The 21500-nt window shown below is 48.4% G+C and overlaps 6 protein-coding genes across 6 annotated transcripts; 5 read left to right on the top strand and 1 right to left on the bottom strand.

Moving 5' to 3' along the window:
• Positions 1 to 1651: 1651 nt before the first annotated feature.
• On the top strand, positions 1652 to 3440 carry BDV37DRAFT_276707 (uncharacterized protein; the record flags this gene model as incomplete). The annotated part of the gene is made up of 4 exons (XM_032085608.1): positions 1652 to 2184; positions 2242 to 2477; positions 2529 to 2680; positions 2724 to 3440. 4 exons carry the CDS (start codon positions 1652 to 1654, stop codon positions 3438 to 3440), a joined length of 1638 nt encoding a protein of 545 aa, XP_031935043.1.
• Positions 3441 to 4386: 946 nt separating this feature from the next.
• On the top strand, positions 4387 to 5001 carry BDV37DRAFT_289181 (uncharacterized protein; the record flags this gene model as incomplete). Its single annotated transcript, XM_032088403.1, has 1 exon — positions 4387 to 5001. One exon carries the CDS (start codon positions 4387 to 4389, stop codon positions 4999 to 5001), a length of 615 nt encoding a protein of 204 aa, XP_031935044.1.
• Positions 5002 to 6726: 1725 nt separating this feature from the next.
• BDV37DRAFT_289182 (uncharacterized protein) lies at positions 6727 to 9697 on the top strand (the record flags this gene model as incomplete). The annotated part of the gene is made up of 7 exons (XM_032088404.1): positions 6727 to 7195; positions 7256 to 7440; positions 7793 to 7852; positions 7920 to 8362; positions 9005 to 9035; positions 9114 to 9539; positions 9605 to 9697. 7 exons carry the CDS (start codon positions 6727 to 6729, stop codon positions 9695 to 9697), a joined length of 1707 nt encoding a protein of 568 aa, XP_031935045.1.
• Positions 9698 to 10129: 432 nt separating this feature from the next.
• On the bottom strand, positions 10130 to 12572 carry BDV37DRAFT_49668 (Zn(II)2Cys6 transcription factor). Its single transcript, XM_032090768.1, has 2 exons — positions 11497 to 12572; positions 10130 to 11401 (listed from the first exon to the last, which is right to left on the bottom strand). The coding sequence occupies exons 1-2, from the start codon at positions 12298 to 12300 to the stop codon at positions 10562 to 10564; spliced, it is 1644 nt and encodes a 547-aa protein (XP_031935046.1). The 5' UTR covers positions 12301 to 12572; the 3' UTR covers positions 10130 to 10561.
• A 4433-nt stretch (positions 12573 to 17005) lies between these two features.
• Positions 17006 to 17714, top strand: BDV37DRAFT_289185 (uncharacterized protein; the record flags this gene model as incomplete). The annotated part of the gene is made up of 2 exons (XM_032088405.1): positions 17006 to 17096; positions 17290 to 17714. The coding sequence occupies 2 exons, from the start codon at positions 17006 to 17008 to the stop codon at positions 17712 to 17714; spliced, it is 516 nt and encodes a 171-aa protein (XP_031935047.1).
• Positions 17715 to 19658: 1944 nt separating this feature from the next.
• On the top strand, positions 19659 to 20823 carry BDV37DRAFT_49715 (uncharacterized protein). The gene is made up of 3 exons (XM_032090770.1): positions 19659 to 20324; positions 20378 to 20538; positions 20598 to 20823. Exons 1-2 carry the CDS (start codon positions 19835 to 19837, stop codon positions 20449 to 20451), a joined length of 564 nt encoding a protein of 187 aa, XP_031935048.1. The 5' UTR covers positions 19659 to 19834; the 3' UTR covers positions 20452 to 20538; positions 20598 to 20823.
• The last annotated feature ends 677 nt before the right edge of the window (positions 20824 to 21500 follow it).

The raw sequence follows: 21500 nt of genomic DNA on the forward strand, positions 1-21500 counted from the left end.
TTTGTGTTATGGCGACTTCGTATTCCAGCATTATTATCGACATCCCATACTCACCTGTGAGGATTGGCCTTTCTCATTGGACGTTTCTAAGATATTCCTGGGAGCGTCATATACTCGATGTGAACCTTGTGGGAGGCGATTTGGGTGGGGGTCGAACGTCCGGTCTGCGTTTCGAAGATCATCATTATCCGTCATTCTGTGAATTCTTTGACTGATTTACTGCAATCGAGCACATTCATATTTGCGTCGTGCGAGTAGAGGTAATCTTCTGGTTTGCTGTATAGTAACTGACTACTAGTCTGCTCAAGGACACATCCAATATGCCACAATTACCCAACCATCTCCCCTGGACACTCTGAGCTCGTCCCTATAAGACTAGAGCAGCCGCGAAGTTATGTGCCAAAGGAGAGATATAAGTACCCTCTCCTTGCTTCTTTAACAAGTGGCAGAAAAAATGCTGTTGCTTCTCTTTCGAACTTATCCACGTACATGTACGATGGGGCAGATATTACTGAGGTCTGAAGACCTGGAAAGGGGTGCGAGGATCGAACCCCACAGTCTTGGGTTGCACAAGGGCCCTCCACGGTTGTCAAACACCTGCTCCTCAACGTAGTAGACATTAACGAGGCAAGCTTTTGTGACATGGGGCCAATGGCCATAAAGGAGATTTGATGTAACACAGGCCCGCCACTCCAGCGAAGGGCTGGAAAGCTGCAGCCTTTTTTGGTTATGTTAAACATACGTACTAGTGTCGCTTATATTTTTGGGGGTGGGTGGCGTATTCTAGTCTAGTTGAACAATTCCGTGCAAAAGCTATTGGTGGTTGGGGTTTGTAAAGCACGAGAATTATGTTCGGGTGCTTAATACCTAGCGTAATGAGCAGCCCGATGAAATGATCTATCATGAGTTCCCGTCGCTGCAATTGTTGTAAGATAAATCATCGTACAGTGCTCATTTGCTCTAATAAGTCACTTGCAAACCAGGGCGTCTCGTATTGCCTGCCATGGCTTCACCACCTATACAAAATTATGTAAAGCTAAAAGCCCTACACCACGCTTGGCGACATGGGTTTCAACCTCCGAAGCTCTGAAATAGCGGTCAAGATTCATCATAAATATGGCCATCATTTTTGATAGATTTAGATGAAGTCAAGTCCTTGCATCCGTCCAGATTAAGTGGTATTATACGCAGTAATTCAGACACGCGCAGTTTGACAACACTCTATATTCGGATATTTAGCTTACCAAAATCGACGATGTTCGTGCTCAAGACGGTTCCGAATAGTTGATGTGCGCTGCTAAACCTCGTCAGTCGGTGTTTGACTGCGTTAGTAATATTCGAGAGATTGATTAACGACTGTACCAGGGGCAGATGCGGTAGGACCTAATGAACAACCGTTTAAGCTTTTCACAGCAGTTTGGAGAGATGGAAAATTAGCACCCATTTACAGAAAACGAGACTAATTCACGGGTATAGTGACGTCAGTCGACCCTTTTGGGAAGGCGTTGAGTGACCTGAGTCCTCCGCCGGATCGTACACTTTTGAATGAGGGCGTCTCAATTTCGAGCCGCCTGGGACGCACTGATCTCTCGGCATCACCAAGTATGAAACAGCAGAAGAGACCAACACGAAAAACCAATAGAGCATCAGCATGAATATCGCGCCTATCGAACTTACCGGGTCACCATGCGGAGGTTCTCATATTCAGGAAGACGGCTTTGGTTCCAACACCTCTATTCTTCCGAACCTATTGCCTCTTTCCGAGGACGCACGTGTCGCTGTCACCGGTGAACATGAAATGACATTCTGCAAGGGATGCCGTCTCTACCCCAAAGCCATTGCGTGGTCTGGACTACTGTCAATGGCGATCGTCCTCGAAGCTTATGGAATCATCTTGATCAACGGGTTCCTTGCTTTTCCGGTCTTCAGGCGGTCTTTTGGTACACTGTCGGGTCGACAAGGCTATGAGATCTCGGCTGCGTGGCAGGCCGGACTTATTAACGCAGCTTATGCCGGTGAGATTTTAGGTCTAGCATTTAACGGTCCCCTGGCAGATAGATTTGGCTATAAACTCGTTATGATTGGATGCCTAATCGTCTTATCGTTATTGTCGCTGTTGACATTTCTGGCGACCAATATTTGGATGCTAGTGGCTGGCTACTTTCTCTGTGGGTTGCCGTGGGGGTTAGTGGAATCAATTCCTTCGTAACCATTTGATACCGCAGTGCTAATTCGCAGTAGGGCTATCCAGACATTAAGCGTAACTTATGCGGCTGAAGTCATGCCAGTTACCTTACGAGCATATCTCACATCTAACATTAACAACTGTTGGCTTTTCGGTCAGCTTTTGGGTGCTAGTGTGATGCGGATATTAATCAATGAGCAATCCCCATGGTCTTATCGGATCCCGTTGGCTCTGCAGTGGGTATTCGTGGTTCCGATACTGGCAGGGATGATATTTGCACCTGAAAGTCCCTGTAAGCAGGACTCTGGGGGATGGGGACATCTTCATACTGATGTAGTGACAGGGTGGCTTGTGCGCCATGGAAGAAGCATGCAAGCGGAAAATGCCCTTCTCCGGCTCGTTTCGGTCGAACGTGACGATAATGTCCGCGTCCGGAACATATTGGCTATGTTACGCCACACGTATGAGGCCGAAAGTCACCTCAGTGGTGGCGGAGTCTCTTGACTGCTTCAAAGGGTCTGACTTGCGTCGTACCGAGATTGCCTGTATGACCTGGATAACGCAGTCACTCTGCGGTTCGGCCTTGACGGGGTACGCTGTGTATTTCTACGAGCAGGCAGGTTTGTCTATCGTCAACTCCGTTACTGTTGGAATAGGGGTATTCGGTGCGGCAATAATCGGAGGAATGCTCTCCTGGGTTTGGCTGCGCATACTTGGTAGACGCACTATCTATCTATACGGACTACTTCTCCTGTTCATCGTGCTGATGATTACTGGCGGAGTGGGTACAATGGTGGAAGACCAGTCGACATCTTGGGCCCTCGGTTCACTAATCATCCTGCTCACGTTTATTTATGACACGACGATTGGCCCTACCTGCTACGTATTAGTTGTCGAAACCCCATCCTCTCACCTGAGGATCAAGACTGTTGTCCTTGCTCGGATTGCATATAGCATATCCAGCCTTGTTGTTAACGTCGTCACAACGCGCATGCTGAACCCCACCGCCTGGCACTGGGGAGGCAGGAGTTCCTTCTTATTCGCCGGCACCACCATTTGTTGTTTTGTCTGGGCCTTCTTCCGCCTTCCCGAGCCGAAAGGACTCACATTCTTGGAGCTCGATATTCTGTTCAGCAGAAAGGCATCAGCGCGCAAATTTCGCGAATTCCGACTGCGCCTTGAAGACGCTGGCTATTTCAGTCTTTCTCGGATGGGTGACCAGCGTGACAACACTTGGGACCCTCATCGATCATGATTCTGTCCTTTTTCCAAAAGTGATAATAAATCGGCAATCCAAACACTTTCTTTGTGGGACCTGGTTGCCGCGCCAGGCATGACTTTGTATCTTACTTCTCCGATACTACTAGTTAATCATCGAGAAGTCTCGAAACTTTTTTTTTGGAGAACTTGTCATGCCACTTAGAGCCTCACAGCCTGGGCATTCTCGGTTTGACAAGTATCTTATTTGGGTACGTCCATCTTACCCAACAGATGAGAGACTTCACCTTCGGCTCGCGGGCCCATGGCAGGTACCTTAAGGTTCCATATTCGTAGTGCGCCGTAGGAGAGACGGCCTTGAATGGATAGCTTTCTTCCCTTTCCCTAGCTCATGCTCAAGGCCCCGTAGTATACATGTGAAAATGTGGAACTAAATCGGCCAACACTAGCATTCCTCAACACTGTTTTCGCCATCGAACCGTTCCACGCACATTGTTTGATCACTTGGCACGGTAGTTCATTGGTAAATCATCGAATCTCGCATTGCTACGAAGAACATGTTTTCGAAAAACACATCCTGGTGTCCGTCGGATGGGAAAGGAAGCAAAATTATGCTACCTTGTCGCATTCTAATTACGCAAATCCTTCAGGAGAATGGATATCTGGCATGTGGCGCCATAGTCGTAGAATCTAATGAATTGTAATTGTCGGCACGGAGAGTCCTCTCAGTCATCCATGGCTTGGTTTGATCTGAGGGCCGGGGGTGGATCGGATCCCCCGACATGTGGTCAGACTTTAGGTTGAGGAGCAAAGATGTTAAGTTCCCTTGGTAAAGTGGCCGACCTCCACTTCCCCGACCGGAACGTTCCCACAGCTTCTCACAAAACCATGACAGATTCAACCGCTCAACCAGCAAAATCTGCGGTCCACTATCCCGCACGGGCCCAAGTTGCTTGTACGCAATGTAGACAAAGACGTCTGAAATGCAATTCCGGCTATCCGCAGTGCTCGCAGTGTTTGTCCGCGGGTTTAATTGCAGGTACATTCCCTCGCGCTGTGGGCAACGGCCGCCCAAAAACCCGCCCAAGCCGGACTCAGTCTCTCAATATATATCAACCTTTGCCATCCAGACCCCGCGATCCTCTTTTCTCTCCGCCACCCCGAATACTGCGCCGCCTCTCTCGCTCGCGGACACGCCAACACCAGGGGAGGTGTCGCAGCCGGTGAACCTTGCTCCCGGTCCAGCCTCGACAACCTCCCCGCTGACCAGTTTTCCCACTACGGCCACCACGTCATCTCGCGTCCATTACAATGAACGTCTGGTCAAATATTACATCAGCAAATTTCATCCCGTACATCCCATTCTCCTCCCGCATTCCCTGTACGCCACGCAGGGTTATCCGGACTACTTGCAAGTGGTGGTGCAGTTCGTCGGCAGTCACTATGCGAGTAGCAGCTATTGGTTCGAAGGCCGCTTCAATTGGCGTGCCTTCGAGGCCTGGCTGGTTGGATTTGCACCCAGTATTCCTGGCCTCGCTGCGTTAAACCCACATAACACCGGGATCCCGATTGGTTTGACATATACATTCTACCTGTGACCCATCGCAGGATTCTTTACGTCGTTCGTACTTCACGCAGGCTTATGGTATCTCAGTCGCTCGAAGGGTATTACGGCAGTGGATGGGTAGAAATTGCATGACTCGATGTACAGCGAGCGATCGGAGATGCAGGGCCACACCATTACGGTGATGGGGAAGGGTCACCATCAATAAACTGTCTGTGATCGTTCCATGGTGGACGATGTGAGTTGGATTTTTAGTGCGATTGACTTGACCTTCGGCGATGTTTCTTCCGGGGGGGTGGGGAGAATTGCGGCGATACCGAGGTTGAGCGACCAATGCAGAAAATCGGCGTCGTAAGCTGAGTAAAAATATAATAGGTGGCAACACTGTGAGAGTGGGGGCTGCAAGTCGGGCCTTAGTGATCTACTCAATCACTTGAGATTTAAGCCACAGTGTTAGGTAGTTTTCGTAGAGTGGCGGCGTGGATGTCGGTGGTAAGACAACAGCTTCGTACAGTGCCGTGTATATTCTTGCAGGATCCGCTCACGTCCGGTAGATAGGAACAAGCACCGACGTGGGGTTAATCGACCTGGCCGGCGAGTAACGCCGTCTCGTGGCATTCTTTCATCTCACAAGGCCTCAGCGGCCCCCGACGTCACCACTAGTACCCAAGAAGCTATTAACACTGTCCTCTAAGACTCTCAAGTGGCACCAGAAAATGTGGCCTCCGTCACTATTGGCACAGCTGCCTTCCTGAAATTTGTGTTGGATCAAGACGCTCGCCATCTAAGCAAGGTTGCGATTATCCGGCTGTGTGAATCGTTCCTGCGCGATGTGAAGCCATTTTCCAAGTGATCAGCCGGGCTGGCCCATCTCATTTCATGGATATGTCGGGTACATCGATGGTGGCGTTCATATTGACGAGTCTCAGGAGGCACCGGTAGTCGAACCGCAGGTCATTCAAGGGCGTGACAACATCAAGCCGCGGGGTTTAACGACTGTTGTCGTGGTGGGCGTTTGCTCGCCCATTGATGAGGCATTCTGACAGGAGGAACGGTGCGGGATATTATAGTCCGCGAAATTCTTGGAGCGGATGTCGTGTGTTCGAAGAAAATGGCGAATATAGGTATGTTGAACATTCTGCAGCGTCACAGCTCGGGCCAGCAAGGGTCATGTTATCGAGAACAGTGTAGGTTTCCTGGAATAGGAAATTGCCGCTATCTGGAATGGCTCCATCTTGAGCTACGCGCGCCAAACAATCCGACACTTTCTGTCATGCGGTGAAGTCCCTGCATTTGCAATGTCCGCTGTATCTCACACAAACTGACGGCACCATCACTGACGCGAGTAGTGCAGCAAAAATACATATCTGAACGTTTAACTCTGGAGCTACAACTCCATGCGCGGCGCTGCATATCTTGCCGGAAAGGATCTGACTAATAAATACATCATTGTCGTTGATATCGGTGGCAACACGGCTGATGTTGGGGTTCTGCTTCCTCCAAGTCTCCTACGCCAAGCGTCTGCTTATGTGAAACCAGCGGGAATCAAAGGGAACTATTTCATGCCTCATTTGTATTCCGCCGGACTGGGTGGAGGATCCATTGTCTGTGATGGATAGAGCGGCGCCAAGCAATGGGCTGTCACTGCTGGTCCAGTCTCCGTTGGGCATCGGCTGCTCATGGAAGGTCTTGTGTTTGGTGCGCAGACTCTGACCTGCAATTGATATTGCTGTTGCCGGTGATTAGTGTATCGTCTGTAATGAGGAGTCCGTTGGGCATGCAACTCCTGAGTTGGTTTCTGCGTCGCAGACACAGATCAATTTGCCTCAGTAAAACCTCGCCGGAGCCATTGCCAATACTCCTTATTGGAGGTGCTGTCCTGGATCCTGGAGAACTAGAGGGTGCATCCAACCTCATCAAGCCGTTGTTCTTTGATGTAGCGAACGCGGTCGGTGCCGCATGCGCCAAGGTTGGTGGAACGGTCGATAAGACCACAAGCATCGCGAGCCAGTTCATCAAGGACGCTGTTGAAGAGACTAAGAAGGCTGCTATTGAACGAGCTATTCAAACTGGCGCTGTAGAGGATAGCGTCTCTATATTACGGAGGTTGGGTCCATGCCTCTTTATTTCCAATCATTTGGGAACTGTTGTGAAGACAATCAGGAGCTTGGATACTGAGAGGTCGATGAGCATGTTTGTTGGCAGTGATGATGGCCCCGTGGATGAGGGTACGATAGTTGAGAGCCCCAGGACCACCGAACACTTTTAAGTGCCCGAGGTAATCCCAGTCGACCATCTGACCTACCGTCCCAAGGTTGTCTTCAACGAGAAGGCGGGCCGGCACAAATGCCTTCGGACAGAAACCGACCTGAATTATATCGCAGATGCAGGCCGTATCCAACTACAGGAAATGCTCCATCGAGGGTACAAAATCCGTTGTATTGATCAGTCCGTCCTGCCGGACGAGACATTAGTCTACTGGGGAGGGCGCATGCGATAACCAGCAATGATGGTAGAGCAACTCCCAGCCCACGAATAGTTAATTACATTGACCAGCTTATGCATTACATGGGTCACAATTCCTTCGATACCGTGATGGGCCTCCAAATTGACGATAAAATGTCTCGAAGTCTTTCAATGTGGCTCACGCCGATTCTACGAGCGCCCCGTGATTGACGCGGACTTTGTGGGTTGCGCAATCCCATGATCTGGCAGACTACAATGGCCGTGTATCGGCCTGGAGAACTCACCCCACGTGCAATTGACTCCGGCTAGGAGATGGTTGACCGCGTGCGCCGTGCTGCTAACTGAACTGGGCTCCTTAGTTGGTTTATCAGCTCGCCCGAAAATGGTGCGGCTGGAAGGGAATTGCCATGTTGAATACTGTACCACTATCATGGAGAATTGGGAGAGCCATTGCCCAGGCTGCTCAATATAGTACACTTCTCACAGCCCCCGAAGCCATCATTGCTGAAGTCAGAGGACCCCAGTCCGCCAAGGTCCTCTTCCGAGGCAAGATCTCTGGAATCGAGCAAACATTATAACAAAGGCCATTCATACGGCGAGATCATTATCACCGAAGTCCCCGCCGAGGATGACGACCTAGCCACAAACCAGAATTGCTCCCCTACGGCTACGCAAGGCGGGCACATCCGCATCCCGTTCAAGAATGATAGCATCTATGCCGAGCATCATGCCATCGATGGCTCGAAGAAGATCATTGCCAGCAACAAGGAAGTGGGCAAGCCGATCGGTGTGTCGGAGTATCGGTATGGCTACCAAGTGGTGGTGTTAGATTTGGCTTGCTCTCCACATTTATCCAAGGTGGAAACGGACCTTGAGGTCGGTGGACCCAAGGGCTATGGATATGATATCACATATGAGCCGTTAGGCGAGTATGTTGAGCCCAGGATTGTGATTGAATAGTTCAAGGAGGTTAAATATACCGCGCACAACTTCTCTTACTATAGAATTCTTTAATGCTAGTGTCAATGAATACTTTTAAGTTCTGTGGAAGACAACTTCCCTATCAGAGATTACAGGATTAGGACGTCGTACAAAGCTTTGGTCAAGCACTGGACCATTATCAATAAAATCCTGCACTTTTCCAAAACTTCGGTGAGGCCACGTATAGTAGATGGGGGTGAGGAACTAGTTGGCGGTGGTGATATAGTAAAAGTCTAAATCTCAGGTATAGGTCCTTTAGCTTTATAAAACACTGATAACCTTTTCAGAACCAAATGGATAGATACTTCATGTCTTGAAGGCATCTTTAACTGTACGTGATTTAAAGGTTTTCTCGCGTACGGCTGGAATCTCTTTTAAGAAGGCTGCTTTATTATCGTTTGGGTGAAGCAGACCAACATGCCAAAGGGCGAGCGGGTCTGCTGACCTGAGACGACTTTGCTTGTCTTCCCCCCCCCCGCAGTCTGTCCCGGCAGGAACTGCAAAGGCAATTATTAGTTGCATTTATTTTTCTTATTTTTTGCAATCCTGCATACTGTATGCTGAGAACACTCCTCTAATAAAGTGTATAGTATCATACGACACTTATCGACAATCATCATGGTATGCTTCATAACATATTTATGTAACGGTCAACCATCATTCAAGCTTTAGACTGATTTGAAATCGGCCTTTTCCTAGGTTGAGACAGGTCTTCCCGCTGGATGGGAGGTTCGCCATTCTAACTCCAAAAACCTCCCTTACTATTTCAGCCTCGCGACAAAGCAATCACGCTGGGAGCCTCCATCAGGCACTGATACTGAGAAGCTCAAGGCTTACATGACCGACTACCATAGCGGGCCCACCAGTCGGCCTGATGGCACAGGTCAGGGTGAAGGGAAAATCCGGTGTAGCCACCTTCTTGTCAAGCATAGTGAAAGCAGACGGTCCAGAAGCTGGATAGAAGCAGAGATTACTCGTTCCAAAGAGGAGGCGATTGAAATCCTTCGTGGCCATGAAATGCGCATCAAGTCGGGCGACGTCAACTTGGAAGATCTTGCGATGTCAGAATCAGACTGTAGCAGCGCCAGAAATGGGGGTGATCTGTATGTGCCTTCTTTCTCATTTGTGAGCATGTTACCATGTGGAATTAACATTATATTGGTGGCTTTTTCGGACGTGGGGAAGTGCAGCGGGAGTTCGAGGACGCAGCGTTTACTCTACAGCCCGGCCGGGTCAGCGGTATCGTTGACACGGCTTCAGGTGTCCATCTCATTGAACGGTAGGCTGATGGTATTGCTTGTAAATGCATACTAATGAACTTGCTAATGGCTTTGATTCATCGCGTGCAGCATTCAATAAATTGAAGCTACTATTTCGAGACGTCAAAAAGATTTTTAGAGAGAAGAACGATACTCGTGTCATATACTTCTCTTTCCAATTCAGTCGGGGACTATATAACAACTTTTGAGAAAAGAAACATCTGCTCATGATATTGTATACCGGAGAGTGGCTATGACTGATGGTCACACAGGACGACAGTCAACAGCCTTCAGCCTGGAAGATTCCATGATCGCCACGAAGAACAGATAAACCCTCGTGAATCCAGATTTAGATTTAAAATTTAACGTTACTATTTATCTTACTAAGGCGAAAAATAGTAGTGGTCTTTGGCAGTAACTTTCAGATGAAGTCATTAATTATATAGTTGGTATCCAGTAGCGATTAGCCTCGCAGGATATTCCCAACATTATTAGCATTTCGACGAATCAGACTTATCGGCTCCGGCCCTGCTGGGTGGCTGTCCGCACCCTAACGACAGACTTATCACTTCATCTGAATACAGACTTCCAACATCGCTAATGCATTACCAAAGATTGCGAAAATGCCACCCTCAACCATGAGAGGGAGGTTGTGTGGGTAGCAAACGATACGATCGTCTTCTGTATCTGGTACACAGGCTGTACCAGATGGATGAAAGCCTCGTTAGTCGTATCGAGTGCTTTTACGCGAGATTATGGAAGGAGGATCGAACACCTAACGTCCTCCATCCTATCTATCCACCCCTCAGGGAATGCGCGCTGCTTGAACCAAGCCTTCTCTAGTTCTTCGAGGCCCTTTTCAACGTTCTGTGAAGAAACGATTAGTATTCACGTCACTAGCACTGGGGAATCATTGTGCCGTACCTTGAATCCAAACCGTTGTAGGTTAATCATGGTTTCCCGCACGAATTTCTGCTCCCATACATTACGAGTCTCGCGTCCCGCGGTAAATAAAGGCCACAGAACTGCCAGTTGGCCAACATCTTTAGCAAGTTTCCCAATCAGATTTAAGATTCGCGACGCAAGCATTTCTAGAAGGGTTCTTTGGGGGACACGGTCTGGGCGGTCTGCTGCTGCGACCTTGTGCAAGTAGACAACGGTCGCCTTTTCGTACGATTCAATACAGCCCGCATATTCCAAGACTTGCGGGTAGGGATATTGCTTCAAGCTCTCGTCATCTAGTTCGCCAATTTCTTGGATGCATTTGGGAGCATTGAGCCGCCACTGAACCAGGCGCCCCATCAGAACCTGGTACAACAAGTCTTGTTGCTCAGAAGGCATCTGTCCCTCGCTTTTGGCCTTCCCAAAAGAACTGATGGCGGCTTGAATCTCCATCATCTGAGACCAACACAGGCGAAGTTCCACCAGAAGGGGATTCTCAGCAGATGTATTCGCTGACAAACTTGGGATACCCAGGTTATATTCCCAGCCGCCACCATGCGTTCTCCAATAGCTGCCCTCGACTACAGTCCCTTCGCTAGTGGCACAAGCGCCTGCGACATCAAGGTAAGAAAGGAGAGAAACGAGAAAACATCGGAGGGGGTGATTCATTTCGGCTTGGCGCTGCGCCTCTTTGGCTCGGTCACTATTCGGGAGGAAGAGTAGACGATAAATCTCACGAGCACCTCTCAGATGAATTTTCCAGTTATGGTTCTGGGAGTCCATCATCTACCTAGGTCAGCTTTTATTCACACGTCATCGACATGGGCCCCTTAAAAAGTATTTGCAGATGCCGGGCCACCAGGAATTGAGACGCGACTTACTTCGAAAAAAGACAGTAATAAACAAGTAGCGAGGTCTGTCAACTGCAGGTTCTGGACAGGCTGTGTATATCGACTGCGGAAAGACTTAACCACCTCTCCATATTTGCCCATAGCCCGCTGAAAGTGTAGACGCCGTTGTTGACCTCTAGAAGTGTTTGCGAGATGTAATGCTCCCAGTGCTTGCATGGCATTTGCCGTGATTGGCGATGCCCGGGCCAATTCGGGAAAATATCGTCGGAAAGGGTTAATGTTGATAGAGTTGTCGTAGATCAGCAGCAAGGTTGCCACACCATCGATAAAATGAGTATAATAGCGGCCATCCACACAATCTAATGAAAACGACATGAAGACGGCTGGCGAAATGGGCTCCTGGAATCGATATTTCATCGGCTTCGATTCCGGGATCGTGGTCGGGGATATTACAAGCGCATCGTAGAATTGGTCCTCTTCGCCGGGTTCAATTCTGATCAATTTTTTCCCATCGGTGGGATTCAGAACATGCGAGATAGGCTTCTCTGCCTCTCGTTTCTTTGCTGGCGAGGACGAATACTCCGGCGCCTGAGGTGGGGCATAGACTTTGAAGGTCATCCGTCCTTGTGTGCCATCACATGCTAGACCCAAGCGAGTGCAATTCTTGCACGAAGGTGACGCCTCGTCGCAGCGAACATGACGTCGACGGCATGTCGAACAGCCGGTAAAACCTCGGTGATGCGGTCGGCGAACCCGCTTCCGTCTCTCAAGTACGGATTGCGGGGTTGCTGAAGAAGGCTTTGCCCGTGCGCAGGCTACCATTTGGACCTCCATGACGTGAAATGGGATTTGTATAAGAGAAACGGTGAGGTTGACACATAAAGGCGAACGAGGGAATTAGGCCCAGCTCAAACGAGGCATAGCCAGACGATAAGGAATAAAGAGCTAACGCCTCACCGACGGGAAGATAATCGGGGAGGGTGGGAAGTGAGACGTAGATAATGTCGGAGGAAGAATGGGACGAAACGAGAGTTGAGTCTGAGGACAGATAGTGTGATAAGAATGGTAGTCGAAGTAGGTATTTGAAGAGGCGAGATGAAAAGTTAACTTTGTCAGACTCCTTTTCAAGATTACCTTTGAATTAAAATTTAATTAAATTGGGAACTCATTGGAACCTTCCAAAACCAGGCAAAGAGATTCCATCATTGGCTTTAGTTGGTCTTTGGCAGTGTTTGGTTTGTTTGAGCCCGTTTGGATCTGTGGTAACCGAAAATCATAGTGTGAATTCAGTTAGAAAAAGGACTTCTTCCTTTTCTCTTCAACTTCCCCACTCTTGAACTGTTTTGAGACTTGGGGTGCAAAATATGCAATCTATCGTAGTTCTCAGTCTTCTCCTTCAACTTTATCAACCACTCTTGTCTTAATTTCTCACATACAGATGGATCATCCGCGCCATTCGTAGTTCTGAATCCTAGCCCACGATTCGAAAGTGGAGTAAAACGACATGCTACCAAAATGTCTATGTGTTGGTAGTGTGGTCATATTGTGGTGTGGTGTGGATGCTCCCTCCACGCAGAGTCTTTGTCTCAAAAGTCTCCCACGACTGCTGATCGACCGTAGTAGCTGATCATATTGTTCCTTAGTACTGCTTGCTCCTTGTGATTTCAAATCTGCGGTCATTGCAGTCGTTCGCTGCAGGCAACTGTCTCCAGTGTTAGTGGGAAACATAAATTTTAATCTTTTGCAGGTTAAAAAAGGTTAAAAAATACCATGGCAAAAGCCAAGAGTGTGGTCTCCCGAGAAGCGAAGTAACGCTTGGCCATCATTAGCGCCGGATACTGGGCTTCAGCTCTTTTCTCTGCCATCACGCCAGCAGTCAAACTTTTGGTTCCGAAAATTCTCCGCCAACACTGGAATATTATGGTATATATTATAAAGAGAAACTAGTTTATAGCTCACCTGCTCGAGATTAACTTTGCATATGATGGGTTCTAAGCTTCCAAATATGGTTTTCCGCCACACAAACCAGATACTAGTGGCCCACCCTTCACCTTTTGAAGACTATCGGTCCGAGTATGCGATCGTCGTGGGTAAAGCTGAACACCTCCGATACAAATGGTCTAATTTCAAATAACAATATCTGAACCAATTCAAGTCCTGTCTACTCAAAAATCATATACGGCCAACTATATGCTAGAGTAATAACTTACTATGTTTGTGAATTTCAATAATCTCTACTAGTAGAGTACGATATACTTCATGATACGCAATCACAATACACACACACATACTCTCTCTCTCTCTCTCTCTCTCTCTAACACCCACTAACACTAACACTAACACACTATATATAGAGGAAAGATTTGGTTTCTGCTCATTTAAATTATATGGAAAAGTATCTATGACTATAATAATAATGAAGATAATGATTGCTGAGAAATATCACATTGTGTTTGGAATAAAGGTGTCTGGCTCGTTTATGGAAAAATTTATGTGAATCTAAGTATCATAATTTGATGAAAAGGTTGCCCATCCCCAACCCAAAACCAAAACAGTATCAGGCGGGACAGAACCAAGCGTGCAAACCATTAGAAAAGGGCATGCGCTTATCTATGCTGTTTGGGAATATGTTATCCCAGGACCAAAATATGACTTTCCTAGGTGACTGGCGCCTCCACTATTTCTGGAAGATCCTGGAGCCTAGTGGATTATTATGTTTCCTCACTCACTCCACAGAACCTGATTCCAACGGACTTACTATTTCCATGTGGCTAGAAGAATAATTCCACTGGAAGGTGTCCCTGTCGTGGCCTGGAACGGTTATGCTGACTCTCGACCAATCTCGTCCCCATAACACCGACACGTTCTTCGACCCATTAACTTTTACCGTCAGTGAACGTTGGTACAGTATCGCGAACTGATCAGTTATGTTCTATTATGTCTGTCCATGTTTCCTGTTCTTTAAGTTTCTGTGGATATTACACGGTCTTGGCCGTCTTGTTTACTAACCGAACAAAGAGCCAAGCTTATCCAACAAGCCACAGAGCTATTGAAACTCAAAAGTGGGCTCCACTCGCATGATTGAATTTGGGCACCGTCGGATAAATATCGGTGGTGGCCGCTTAGATCGATCACAGAGGAGAATAAGGTTGCGACTTTGATGAATCGAACCACGGATCACCATGCTCTGTAGAAAATGTAAATGGAGCTGCGATGAACGATTTCAGAAAGAAAAGCCTACACTCACAACAACCCTACAGACTAACAGCACCGCTGTAGACAAGAGGTCCGAGAGCGGAACTACTATTTACCTGATTATGGTTACAGATGAGATGAGATGAGATTAGCCTCGTTCGTACCGTTGCTCGGTAATATTGACCTGAGTCTAATGAATTAGCTGTAAGATAGCTACAAACCTTAGGAAAAAGAACTAGGGATGGCTTCGATTTGTGCATACACATGCCTGGTGATTGACCTCGGAAGGGGTCTGCGGGTATTATCTTCAGATATTATGCGTCTCGATACGTTGAGCTGATAGGGATTAAAAGAGTATAGTCCTGTACTGTGATTGTTGAGTTGGATATATTACCTGATAGTGCTCAACTAGTTGCTAATTGGCACACTTGATCAGGTGGATAGTGCCAATAAGTACTTAAGACATAGTGTACGGGGATGTGTACACCTAGTATATAAGTCTGGTAATGGTAAATTTCACTCTTAGAAAGTATCTTCTGCGTTCTTTTGTCTTGGCAATACTACCACAGAATCTCACATGAAAGACGGAAATGTGAGAGAAAAATGAAAATCTACGTAGAGATGCGCTACAACGACACGTATTTAACACGTTAATATCAATCACAACGCTCACTTATACTGGTATACAGTTGAAGGCCCCCTAAGATACTTCGCGTGATACCTATATGTTACGCTCTCGGTTACATGGCGTATACGAATTGGGTGTCCAGTCAACATATACTCGTATGGCTAACCCACTTAGAAATATATAGGTGATATATGGGGGCCCGGCACGGCGGGTGATTACGTAGGCTACTATGGCGTAACCACCCATCTCCCAAATATGCTGAAATACACTGGGGGGCGGGACATTCCACCGATTTAGCACCTACAGCAACCTGCACATACCACCTCTGACATTGTTGCACGCGTCGAGCCATGCTTGTGTTTTCACCCACTATCGCTGCCGTTAGACTGCCATGGTCAACCCCTCTGGGCGAAGCCTCTGCAATACTAAAAGGCCTGAGGGTCGGGTTCTGTTTATCCGCCTTCACTAATTACATATGGCTCGGAAACGGCCGCATCCTTCTTCGTTTCCCTCATGGGATGGCCTCTCTACTCCCAGTAGCTCTACGTCTTCGGACGTGGCCGCTGTAACGGAGCGTCATGTGGCTATAGCTAGGCAGCCGGCTTCGTACAGTGAAGAGGCTTTGAATCTATCGCGAATCAGCCGTCCTGAGAATACTTCAAAGTTGTACAATCTGAAGCAGAAAGAATGGACAGACTGGGTCAAACGAATCGGGGTTCCCGTCGGTGAACTGGTCACAGAACATAAGCTCGTCTGGTTCCTTGAGGAAGTTCTCAGCCGTGAAGTCCGATCCTGTCGATATAAGAAGCAACGTACGACCGAAGAAGGGGAGTTAATTATCCGTACCCTTGGGAAGAGCGTTGTACAGAGCTATGTATCCGCTATGATAGATCTCTGGTCATACCAAAAGAGCAACAGGGTTAATCCAAATCCAAACCCTCGCGGCGAGGCAGTCACTGCGCTTTTAGATGACCACGCACGCCATGAGTATATCCGAAAACGGAACCCATATATTGATCGAGCAGCAGGTACCTTACTGGATGGTTATGATGAAAAAAGAATAGAGGCTTTAGTTCGATACTGCTGGGAGGGCTGGGCGCAAAATGTACCAGAAAACTCCCAGCGCAGGAAGCCGCAGGCCATTGAATCTCACCTTCGTGCGGTCGTGGATTTCCTGTTCTCCCACCATATCATTACGCGAGGCCAGTTACGCCGGAGCTTGCAGTTCGCAGATCTTATTACCATTCCTTTGGAAAACGAGGGTCCCAATCATGTTTCCCAATGAACATGATTATGGATAATGGCAAAACAAACACAATGGGTCGCTTAGAATATAACTCGGTAATGCGGCACCGCAATTCAATAGTGTGTACAATGGCCCACACTGCGTTTTATCTTTTTTTCCGGTGGAATATCGCGCAGGAGCCTGCACCTGAGTTCCGCCGGCGGCCTCAGTGGTACAACTTGCATTTATCTAAAGGGGAATCGTCAGAGAAACCGCTTTCATACGACACCAAGCTTTACTGGACTAACCGCGTGTTTGCCCAGATTGGCCTCAATTCGGTGAAGAAGACCCATATTGGCTGATCCGAAGGAGCGAGATGGGCGGAACTGAATGGCGTATCAGAAAACCAAATTCGCTGCGCCGGACACTGGAATAATGACGCTCTAACCAATTGCTATCTTACCCACATTCCTCGAAAGTTTATACGGGCAATGGCGGGCTTTGAGGCCACTGCCCTGGGCAATTACTATCTGCCCCGGGCAAAGATCCAGCCCCCGAGTCTCACACCCACTCTGTCTTGCCGTGAGTGGATAAATGGCTGGACTGGTTTGAGTCGTACGGAGACTGCAGTCAGTAGGATGAGAAGGAAAGCGAGAGCGAAACGGAAAAGCCGAACGAGGATGATCGGCATGATATGGCCGCCCAGGCCTTTTTACGGCTGCTTGTCCAGCTCCGTATAATCTTTCTACAAGATTCAGTTATCTTTCGTGAGCAGTTTCTGTTGCATCTATCTGGAGTGACCCGATTTTTGTACGAGAAGATTATTCGGCCTTTGCCGCACAGGTCAAGCAATCTGTGCGGGACGTGGAAGAGCCGGAGGAGGTCCGACTCCGGCAGGCCCTGCCAGCCCTAGCAGAGCGCCTCGACCATATCCGGCAAGATCTCCAGCAAGGATTGGGCCACGCCATCAAGGAATGGGGCAGTAAAACGCAGTTTCAGCCTCAAGAGATCAATGAGTATCTTCACGATATTATGGGTGGCCGAGTGGTGTTTACCCTACAAGCGGTGAGTCCGGATGCAACTGAGGCGTTCGTGTTTGCAGTCCAGAGTCCACGACCTATGCCCGAGTTCGTACCTGTCCCTCCTGCCGCCACAGCCCCTGCCGGTAGCAGTGCGACATCTACGCAAGAGACATTTTGAGCCTAGAAGAACACCAAACCACTCAGCAGGGATCCCTCACTATCTACCTTTTCGGACAGCTCACACTGTGCCGGAGCTCTGGAGGGAGTGAACATGCGGGCTGGGAGGCAAGCCTTCTATTCAAACCCTGGAAGATACGTATGGTGCAGCCTGGCGTCCCTTACAGCGCGAGCGGGTCAAATTCTGCCGTAGAAAAGTAACTATTGATGAAATCCGTAAAAGGCATGCCAGCGGAACACCTCTGCCAAAGCCCGTGGAAGGGTAGAGCTTATACGGCAGCGAGGGAAGATGGGTTTTCATGCGCTCTCCCAGATGCTGCAGAAGGACAGAGAGAAGAATGCACGAAAGCAAGACTAAAGAGAGGAAATGCAAACACATCTTTCTACAGCAGCGGGAGCCACGGAAAATGACAACTGTATTGGGTGCTGGAATAATTTGTGCGTTTTACCTTGGGTCTAACGTAGAAACAAACTGTTCAGGGGCAGACCTACCAACTATATATTTACTACTTGTTCAATCTCTTGGTTATAAGATAGTTGGTTCATTTTGCCTGATGAATAAGCTGCATAATAACCGGTGGGCATAAATTGTCGTATTGTAATAGATGGTAGTAGAGTCACTTTTTCCAAAATTAACCAATCAGCGACCAGAGCCAATAAGAGCCAAGATTTCACAGGCTGAAGGTTTCCCCGAATATGCAGTTTTTTGGGGGGTTCATCTGCGGGCGGCCACCAAGATAAAACGGATATCGATCGGGATTACACGAAATTTCCGGTGGCGTGATACATATAATTGGACGGGGTATTCTAAGAACATAGAGGTGGTAAACTTTGTCACAGTTTTGGTACCAAAAATACATTTAATGACTAATCATAATTATATTAAAATTATATAGACTTTGGTGTAGGTACCCGCCAAGAACCCATGGGCGTGTTGAAGAACAGATTGATCATCGTTGGTTGGCTTAAGGAGTTATCTTTACATGGCGGGATGCCTCATATATATATCCACTTCCGATCCCTGCTGCAAGATTCAGCCACCGTGATCCTCAACAGGGCGGGCTCAGAAAACGAAAACCCAACCCAACCCGCGTTTTGGCGAGGTCTAGGAAATAGCGGCTTGGCCGCTATATCACGTGGCTGCACGCCACATGGCATTTCCATATCAAAAAGTTATGAGAGAAAATAGTCTTTTTTTTTTTTTTTTTGCCGTCTCTGTAAGATCTGATTATGATCGAACTGTCAGAACCAGAAGGCTTCGCGAGCAGAAACAGCGATCAGAGAGTGGTGCAGATCGAAGAGCCGTTCTCGAACGTGAAAGAGAGAAAAGAAAGACCTGGTTGATTTGAAGCTCAGGTGGACCTCTAAAATATATTCCTTGATTAGGGAATGAATCACGGCTTCCTTTGTCTCCAAAAGCAAGCGGCTAAACGATGCTCTTAAGCTCGGCCAGGAAGCAGTAATCAATGAGAGAGCGGCGGAGGTTTTGGTGGCGATTTACTATGAGTAGTACTATGAGTAGAACATAGTACGGGAAGCCATTATCCCCACTCCGCAATCGGCGTAGAAGTAGCTATCTTTAGCTCTAATTATTTCGTGTGGCTCCCTGAAGAAAGATATTAAAACCTATTCAATTCTCACCGATGATTCCCCGGCGGTAAGTAAACTCGAGTCATCCTGACCCCCAATTGCAACGTCATTTGAGAATTGAATTGTAACGTGAACGCTCCAGATGGTGCAGCTTCCTCGGCTTCCCTAGAGGGCTGCATTTTCGTCTCGTGAGCTTCCCCCTCGTGGCAAGTTCTTCGTTACCTCTTGGCCTGAGGTCGTATCAGCCTGGCATCGGGTTCATTTATCCTCAATTACTCTTGGCCTGGGAAGGTTCAACCACGGCACGATCTATTGCCCCATTGCTCACAGCCAATCACTTGGTTCAATGAGCGTTCTGTGCCACCTTCAGACCCACCTCAACCTCAGCCCTAGGATGAATCCCTCAGAAGGCTCCGCCGCCCTTATAAAGCAGGGCCCGGTCCACCAGTTTCCGGTTCTTTTCTTTCTGAATATTTTCCACGAGTCTCCCTCTATCTGTTATCCAAGTGAATCGATCTGTATCTATTAGAGATGCGTCACGTCCTCATTGCCCTTTTCGGGGCCACCGCCGTCATGGCCCAAACCCCTGAAGATCTCGTCAACAGCGTGCTGCCCTCATGCATCCGCTCTTGCGCCGTCGACACCTTTGAGATGGCCTTGGGATGCGATCTTAGTGATACCGACTGTATTTGCAGGATGAATGAGGGTGACATTGCGAGCGACGTGCTCGACTCTATCATGGACGACCTGACAGACTGCGCTTCGAACTCGGACTGCCAGATCCATGAGCTCGAGGGCCTCTCGGGCTTGGACCTTGATGCAGTTGAGTCCCAGGCTCAGGGTATTTGCGGAGGCTCCAGCAGTAGCGCCGGCACCAGCACCCCCTCCAGCAGCTCTAGTGCTAGCACTAGCACCTCATTAAGCGAGAGCTTTAGCGATTACTCCAGCAACAAAAACAGCGACTCTGGCGTGGAGACATCTGACAACAGTACTCCTGCCCAGGATACAGATGCCTGGAGTAGTATGTTACCCAATCCTGTACCTAACACGCAAAGACTAACTTTTGATTGATAGATGGCGCCATGACCCTTTCTGGCTCCACTGACATCCTTGCGGCCAGTGTCATGATTGTCCTTGCCGCCCTCTAAGCAATATGCTACACTTGATACTCTTGTGGATGATCTTTCCGCTTCGCGACATATTAGCTTCTGCTATGGTCTGACGAACTGGAAAAGGCAAGTCGGACAAGATCTACTGTATGTAATTCAGAGCAAGATTGATTGTTCTCATTCAGATCTGAAAACTTGAGGGTACGTTACAAGTTGAATCCCGAATCGACCTCTAGTCAATCGGATTCGATACAGAATTATTCGTAAACGCGTATCTCTATTGTCTACTGTATTTGATTAAGCTTCGACTTATATACGATACTCCTCCGGTCGTTCACATGACCAATTACGAAACATGGGACGCCCGGACCTTGTTCAAGCAAACCGACATGGCCTGGTCAACGTTCTATGCTAAAAGGCACTGAGAAAGTGTGCGAAACTAGAATTGTTATGTACACGAGGGTCTACCGCTGGGATCGTCTTGAAATGGTTGCGCAAGCCCTCGGCGATAGTTAGAAGGGCAGACAGGCGCTGACGCTGGCAGTGACGGACGTGACCAGGTGAGACTTGGTCATCGAGGGAGCGGGGGTGGTCGAGGGCACCTCCGTATAAGTAGAGGAGACACGAGTCTCAGTGATAAAGCTCTCACAATGGGTGCAAGACGCAGTAAAGGTGGTAGTGGGAGCTGTCTCCGTGGTGCTAGTACCACTGGTAACAACGGTCTCAGAGGTGAGGGTTTCGCAAGGAGCAACGGATCCAGTAGAGGAACCGATGACAGGGGATGGCCACGATCGAAGAGGGACGGAAGAGCCACCGCCAATAAGTCACAGCTGGTGATCCAGCCGATGATGATTTCGAGTCAATCTCGATGCCAGCGGCACCACCGCAGACAGCTGCGAGCTGCGAGCGAGCACCAACTGAGAGAGTGATCAAGCTGTCACTAGAGGCGAGGAGAGCGAGGATCCCGCTGAGGTGGGATGTAACAACGATCAGAATCACACGGCTGGTAAATGATTCAATTTTGAAAGCACCGCCGATTGTTCTGTCCCACAATACGATTGAAAGCTGCTGGTGAGCTAGAGAGAGGG

The sequence above is a fragment of the Aspergillus pseudonomiae genome, assembly GCF_009193645.1.
Source record: "Aspergillus pseudonomiae strain CBS 119388 unplaced genomic scaffold BDV37scaffold_144, whole genome shotgun sequence".
NCBI lineage: Eukaryota > Fungi > Ascomycota > Eurotiomycetes > Eurotiales > Aspergillaceae > Aspergillus > Aspergillus pseudonomiae.